Source organism: Gasterosteus aculeatus, chromosome 16 (assembly GCF_964276395.1).
Source record: "Gasterosteus aculeatus chromosome 16, fGasAcu3.hap1.1, whole genome shotgun sequence".
In the NCBI taxonomy this organism is placed as follows: Eukaryota; Metazoa; Chordata; class Actinopteri; order Perciformes; family Gasterosteidae; genus Gasterosteus; species Gasterosteus aculeatus.
In genome coordinates, this window is record NC_135704.1 from 20,000,045 (window position 1) to 20,007,716 (window position 7,672).

Sequence of the window (7,672 nt, forward strand, 5' to 3'; positions counted from 1 at the left end):
ATGTACTCATATTTACGTTTATATATATATATTTTACTATATATAAACCTATACATACGCCTATGTATATATATATATATTAAGTTAAGCTAACCGTACCATATCCTGGTTATTGATAAAAGTTGTCAGATATCAAATTTGACTGAAGAGCAAAATGTTGCGAGTAAGCGAACGGTTAATATTTCGATTTAAATGTCTCACACATAGTGGTCTTTACAGTTTAAGTGGCATTTTTTGATTTGCCTTTTATTTTCCGATAACACGCACGCACGCACGCACGCACACACACACACACACACACACACACACACACACACACACACACACACACACACACACACACACACACACACACACACACACACACACAGCATCTGTGCAAACATTCTCTGCCTGATGGCCTTTGATGATGTTTTTGTTGAAGGCAGGTTGAGGCAGGAAGCTGTTGTAATCTCACACGCACAAACACACACACTTTAACCTCCTTTGATGTCTGAACATTACCCATGATCCTCTATTGTCAGAGACGCGAATGACAACCAATCACTGATCGTCTTTAGAATGTTGTACTAGTACCTTTACTACCGATAGTAGTTTAAAAATCTCGTACTACTCTTCAGTGTTTGAGTTCAGGTTGTTTTGTCCACCTGATCAACGAGTAATCAATTAGTGATGATCAGAGACCGTTATGGTTTCCACTCAGTTTATTCTTTCAAAATAAAAGACAAACGCTCATTGTCTTGAACTTTAAAACCAGAGGTACACATTTTTTAAAAGCGAGCTCAAAGCAGCCGAAGCTTCTCTGAACCTGATAAAGTGCTTCGAGTCCAACTAAGAGGAGCTGAAGGAGCTTCTACCCTCCTCCTCCATCAGTTTCATCATCTCCCCACTCCTCCATCAGCATCAAACTCAACCCTCCGATTGGTGCATTAAGGTTTCTGAAGACGAGATCACACTTCACTACCATGTGTTACAAACCTTTATTGTGAAAGGGTTGCCATTCACTTAACTGACTTCTTTCCCACCAGGCCTTTCATAATAAAAGACACCTTTGGACTTTTATTTTCTAGTTCTGGAAAGAGTTGCTCATTTTAATCTTCTAAAGTAGGGAGCTTTTTTATTCTTCATTGGTATATTTGTTAGAATCTTTATTGATTAGTGTGATTGGTTTAGTCCGGATGTCATGAGTGTTTTGCATGTGACCTGAACGCATCACCTAATAATATTGATAACGATGATAATAACAAAGAACCTGCTGGTGTCAGTCCACTCGGGTCTTCTTTTGTCCACCTTTAGCAAATTCTGCCTTCATCCAAAGGTCAGCAAAGTCCGTCCATCAGTTTATTGATCCGTCCGTGTCAGCAGCACTCAGAGTGTGTGTGTGTGTGTGTGTGTGTGTGTGTGTGTGTGTGTGTGTGTGTGTGTGTGTGTGTTCCATGGCGACGCTGCAGCGTCAAAAAGGCAGCAAGTGTTTGTGAGCCACAAACAGAGAGGCGTCCCTCAGCCCTAAAGACCCAGAGACTTCCGCACCACCTTCTGAGCCAGTTTGTAGAACTGCTCCCGGTCATCCCGCCACATCTTGGAGGCGTCCACGTTGGCCCCACTCTCATCGTTGGGCTCTGGGAGTAGAGGAGTGAGGAGACGAGAGAGAAAGCATCAGAGCTAAACGTCAACATGAGTCGACATCCAGGTGTGAAGTTGTGTTGTTGTACCTGCCAACATGCTGACCACAGACAGCAGGATCTTCTCCACACTCTGGACCGGACTCCACCTCTCTGCACTGCTCTCATAGCCCATCGGATCATCTCCTGGAGCGTGAAGGATGGAGATGCACACCCGACCGTCCGGATAGACTACGGGGGGAGGAGGTAGGTAATGTCACAGAGAGAAGTCCGGGATGTCGCACTTCTACACAGTCTAGAAACGGTTGGAAGAAGAGAAGTCACCGTCACACTAAAAGTCCAGAGGCTTTTACTTTGAAAGCTGAGAAACTTTAATGCTGAAAGTGGAGACACTTCGACAGTGAGCGTCAGCGTGTTGATGTGGACAAAGGGTACTTATTGTAAAGTGAATTTGTATTTATCGCGTATTTGTTGGAGTAGTTTCAGGGGGCGTGTTCACATTGACTTTAAAGCTCCTGTACATTGAGGCAGGAAATGAGAAGATCAGTGGATCTGGAGTCACATCTGGTGGTGTGTTATCATGCGGAGATCAGCTTCCTGTCATGGAGGTGCAGCTTTTAACAGCTGCTGCTACTGCGGAACAAAAGGGCGTGTTTCAAGTCCAGAATGATCCTCCAGTTGGTTCTTTCAGACAGTTTGAGTCTCTGCAGCTCTGCTCAGTGTTTTCTTCTTCAAATGTTTCATCTTTATCTGCAACAGTTTGCTGATGGAGATCCAGGAAGCTCGGGTCCATGCTGGCGTCTGTGATGATGATGATGAGGGGTCACCTGCCAGTGTCCCATCCTCTAATCAGTATAGAGCCCTCTCAGACAGTCTTCTTTCTGGGACATCATCGCTCCGGTTGCAGTCCACTAATCACAGCGCTAATGACAGCATGCTAACTACATGCCAACGGCGCGTCTCGACAGGTCAAATGACGGGTTTACAGTCAAGCGCAGGGTCAGCAGGTTTCTGTAGTCATGGCGACTACAGAACTGTAGGAAGGGAAATCAATCCCGGGACTTACTGTTGGGGTGAAACATGTCACAGGTGAACCTCATCTTCGGAGGACTGAGAGGATAATCGGACGGGAAACTGAGGACGGCCGGAAACACGCCTCCTTCAAAACAGGTATCCTGAGGACCCCTGAAACACACGGTGGAGAACCGGGTTAGAAGCCTGCGAGGTTCCTGTAAGAGCCTCAAGAGAATAAAACCCTTAACAAGAGACGCCATGTAGGGTTCTAGTGGTCTCTCTCATGGTACCGCAGGAGGCTGGTTTTTGGTAGATACTTCTAGCTTACTTTTGGGAGACTAAGAATGGTTTGAGGTTCTTGTGGTCGCTTGAGAGGAACCATGGTTCCTCTCAGAGGTTCTTAGGGTCTCGACTACACTGAAGGGGTTCTAGTGGTCAAATAGGGAGTTCTAACAGGCCTTGGGCCTTTGAGTTATCGGATTCCTAGGAGGTTCTCATAGTTCATTAGGGAGGCCTAGGTCCAATCCTGCCCCTAAACCCTAACCCTGACCCCTCAATATGAATGGGAACGCACTTTGCTGCCACATGTCACCATGACAACGTCAAAAATATGATTTACAATTGAGGCCATTTATTTACGTTTTACTCTTATTTTAACGTCTTTTAGGTTCTTATGGGATCAGGTCACGTTTGACATTTTTTCTTGTAGAAGTTGCTTCGATGACCAAGTATTAGGGCTGCAACAACGAATCAATGAAATCGATAAAATTAGATTATGAAAAGCATTGGCAACGAATTTCATTATTGATTTGTTGCGTGATTATTACGTCATTCAATGAGTTGCGTGCAGAACAAAAAATGAAAAATAAAAGCGGCGAGCCGACGTAGAGGAAAGAGGAGACGTCTTAGACTTCCAACGGCCGACGGGGCGGTTGATGAGGAACCGAAGTCAGTTGTTTTTTTAGCGTGAGAAATTGGACGTGTGGCGGAGTGCGTTACTAAAGACCGGAATGAGTGACTGTCACGCTCGATGCGTGACACCTGAGAGCCCTGAAAGGCCCCGTGTCAAAGGCAAAACATGTAGCATAGACGGAACCTGGCACGGGAGCAACACGCGGTCCGTGTATGAGTGAAGAACGTAAGGAGCCTCCAGCAGCTCTGCTGCTGCTGCTGCTGCTGTTTACTCGTCATCCAGCTGATCAAGCTAGCGTTAGCGTATTTTTCAATCTGTGGTCTTGTATATATTTTGTGCTTTGTCCCATATCGGTTATTGTTGACATATATATATATATATATTGTACTTTTTAATGCGGTCATATACGGTAGTTAGTGCGCTTGTGCACATATTGTGGGTTATTCGGTAGTCGATGTTATGCCTGTAAAGGGACACACACACACACACACACACACACACACACACACACACACACACACACACACACACACACACACACACACACACACACACACACACACACACACACACACACACACACACACACACACGATGACACAAAGAAGCCTCTAATGCATTTATTACAAATGCCATTTTAAATGAATCTCATAGGACTTGGATGTTTTTTAGCTGTGCTTAGATTGGGTGTGTACGTTTACTTAACTCGCACTACAATAGTAATAATTTCATGAATAAGCTTCAAGTTAACATGGGGGTGTGTTTGAGTGAAGTTCTGACTTCAAAACAAATCCTGTTAAATTTTCAGATTTGTATTTTTCTTTATAAATGATTATGTTCAAGGGGCAACCTGTACTTTCTGGAGTATTTTTGCAATGTGAATTTGCAGTTCTGCCTTAGAAAAAAGGGTTGGAAAGCTTTTTAATGCTGTTTTTTAAATCTGATTCATCGATTAATCGAAGAAATAATCGACCGATTAATCGATTATCAAAATCGTTAGTTGCAGCCCTACTAAGTATATTTTATATCGATGACATAAATCAATAGTTAATTAAAATAACCAGATATTCATATTTTTGGACGTCTTGGCTCTAAAATGTTGTTCGACTGATGATTAGAACTTTTTCTGATGTCACCGTTGCCAAGGGCGACGGAGCAGAGAGCCAGGTAGCTCCACCGGAGTGTTGTCCCAGGTAATTATGGGGTGTAAAGACGTTATGTCACACAGTTGGGCTGTGGATGAGCTGCGGGTTAAATTGAAGGGCAGCTTGATGCAGACTGCAGCATTAAAAATAACAAGTTTCATAACAACGTAAAGTCAGACACGTTCATCCAGCCACAGTTGCTTCACTTCAGTAATGTGAGAGATTTAATCGCAGAGACACAGGACAGCGTGATGGCCACGTGTAGAAAGGGTGAATTCATCGTGTTCCACAGCCAGACGACAATCAGATGACTTTTAAAAAGCTTGTTTTCTGAATGGTGTCTGGGTTTATGTGTGCTAGGCTATGCTAACAGTGTAGCTGTGATACAGCCGTGACGTCATAATTTACCGACAGCCAATAGGTTCTACATTTGGTTCGCTTCTGCAGTGGGAACCCCCAGGCTTCAGCTATTCTCACTCTTAATCCTTAGCAAAGCAACTACAGAAGCAGAAGGGTCGTAGTCAGCATTCACTCAGTAATCCGTCATGTTTACATACATGTCTGATCACATGTTTATACTCACATAATAAGAGCCTCCCATTCAAAGAAGTTCTCCTCATTTGCTGGACCTGCAGAAACAAACACAATCGTGTTAATCTATAAGTGTGACACACACATAAAGTCTGATGCCGTTATCTACAGGTAAAACACACTAAACTCTCGGTTGAGTCTCACCTGCAACGATCCCCTCAGGTGGGTTCAGAGTCAGCTCTGCAACACATGTAATCGGGGGTTAGCTTCGGGTTAGCATGCTGGAACGCAGTGGTGACGTCTGATCGATCCCACACTCTGAACGTCACCTGTACAACTACGTTATTTATAACAACGAGAGAAACACACGCCGCTATGCTAACACGCTAACAGCGATGTGCTACATAACAAACAACCCGACTAACTAACATGTTGAAACAGGACTCCATGTTTTTCCAAAACTAACCTGGTAGCTAGCTAACAGGTTAGCCACCTGGTAGCTAGCTAACAGGTTAGCCATTGCTAGCTAACACCCGCACGCCAAGCTCTCGTTAGTAATCAAACAAACGTGGCAGTCGCAGCATTGAAGCTCCTCGAGCTCCTTCCTTATTTTGGAACACAAACAAACAGCTTCCCGCTACCGTGTTTGGGTCAAAGTGTTCTTATTTAATGAGTTGGCGGTGTACGAGGAACCGGCACAGACGAGCTGCTCCCACCGATGTTACATAATGAGTCCTGTAACCGCGTTATTGCTGCTGCGGGTCAGAAAAAAACATGCCGAACTTAAGTTACACGTCAGCTTTATATCACGCCTCAGTGCTCGACACACAACAACGAAGCCCCGCGGAGGAAGGGTGCCGCTATATCTGCTGTTCGTTCAGTCGGTGCGGGAAGATCACAGGATCTCATGGGACTGTTAGCTTAGCTGCTAGCCAACGTGGTTTCCCGTTTGCGGAAGGTTCCGTTAACTCACGTTTGTACTCCGCCATGAGCCTCTTCAGCGCGGTGCCGGCCATCGCACTGTAACGGAGGAACACGAAGCAGAGATCAGCTCCAAGTTTCACTGTTGTTCTTTTACCCCGCAACGAGTCACGCGCTCAGCGCATGCGCATTTAGTGATGTTTGCGTGAACTTGTCAGCTGACAGCGTCCCCCACTGGCGCACCGCGACGACGTCATGACGTCAGTGTGTTATTATTATGCAGTTCTATTGAGTTTTCTTATTTATGTGTATATACAAAAACCAGACACATGTATAAATCGTTTATTATAGAGAATGTGTGTCTTTATAAGTGAAATTTATCATTAATAGTGTTGATCTGAAATTTGGACATATTTATGTATATCTGTATATATATAATGTAAATAAATGTGTTTATTTTATATTTTTATATATACAAATAAAATTACCATACATGAAGCATATTACAATACATGAAGAGTTTATTACTACCTTAATAAAATCCCAGCACTATTGTAACGACTCAATGTTGAACTTGGAAGAGAGACAATATACAAGCTGTGTCCCAATGTCGCTAGGCTGCACCCTTAAGGACGCATTCGTCAACCGCATACGTCACTTCCGCTACGACTCAGCTGTCCCGTTTGGTCGGCTCCTCTGAACGTGGTCGAGGGACGCAGCCCTCCAGGAGCCGGTTTGGAGAACACATCTGATCTATCCTTTGCAACCAAGCTTTTTACTATCAAGTGCAGCAGGTTGCTAGGCAACGGGAGCAGTGGAGGTAAAGCTGATGACCCAAGCAGGCCAGACCGTCCCATTTCAGAGACCGCTCGGTAAAGCGTATGCAGTTGTTGGAGGACCAGGCTCGACTAGAAGGCTGGGTCCTCCAAGGATGCAGCCTAGGGAATTGAGACACAGCTACTGAGTTGGAACAGCAAGTTACAGACACATGCACCACTCACTCTGTCACCATGACGACCACACAGACTCACACCAGGGCCCCGTTCCTGGCTAACTGAGTTAGCCGGATCATTTTCAGTATAAGATTACAAAGATCAGGCTTTTCGGTTCCACAAAGCAAGTTTGGCTAAATCACCATAGCAACACATCCAAAAAGTTGAACCTGCTCCTGCGCAGGTTCATTTGAGCCAGCTTTATCAGTTTGCCACTACAGCTGAGCAAGTACAGCTGCTGCCAGAAGCTGCACTTACATCACATTACAGGTCATTTAGCTGACGCTTTTATTCAAGGCAACTAACATTACATTTTTAACCCATGGCTTTTTACATTATGGCCTGGGGAGCAATTAGGGGTTAGGTGTCTTGCTCAGGGACACTTTGACATGGGACATGCAGAAGCCAGGGATTGAACTGCCAACCTTGCAGTTCCCAGCAGTTGGGCACATTCTCTCTACTCCACGTGCCACCGTCAACCCCAGGGTTTTTACAGATCACATCTGTAATCCACATCCAGATGTGCTAGTTTAG

General features: G+C 44.7%; 1 protein-coding gene across 1 annotated transcript; it reads right to left on the reverse strand.

The window, feature by feature from the left end:
* Positions 1–686: 686 nt before the first annotated feature.
* On the reverse strand, positions 687–6,392 carry ube2g2 (ubiquitin-conjugating enzyme E2G 2 (UBC7 homolog, yeast)). The gene is made up of 6 exons (XM_040201066.2): positions 6,199–6,392; positions 5,430–5,465; positions 5,278–5,323; positions 2,689–2,807; positions 1,713–1,853; positions 687–1,619 (listed from the first exon to the last, which is right to left on the reverse strand). The coding sequence occupies exons 1-6, from the start codon at positions 6,239–6,241 to the stop codon at positions 1,507–1,509; spliced, it is 498 nt and encodes a 165-aa protein (XP_040057000.1). The 5' UTR covers positions 6,242–6,392; the 3' UTR covers positions 687–1,506.
* Between the last annotated feature and the right edge of the window lie 1,280 nt (positions 6,393–7,672).

Bases quoted from the DNA above. Each gene is read 5' to 3' on its own strand.
- ube2g2 (XM_040201066.2), bottom strand. From the start codon at position 6,241: ATGGCCGGCACCGCGCTGAAGAGGCTCATGGCGGAGTACAAAC. The intron at 5,324-5,429 runs GTGAGACTCAAC...TTGTTTCTGCAG, and splicing joins ACCTGAGGGGATCGTTGCAG to GTCCAGCAAATGAGGAGAAC. The intron at 1,620-1,712 runs GTACAACAACAC...CTCTACTCCCAG, and splicing joins TGTGGTCAGCATGTTGGCAG to AGCCCAACGATGAGAGTGGG.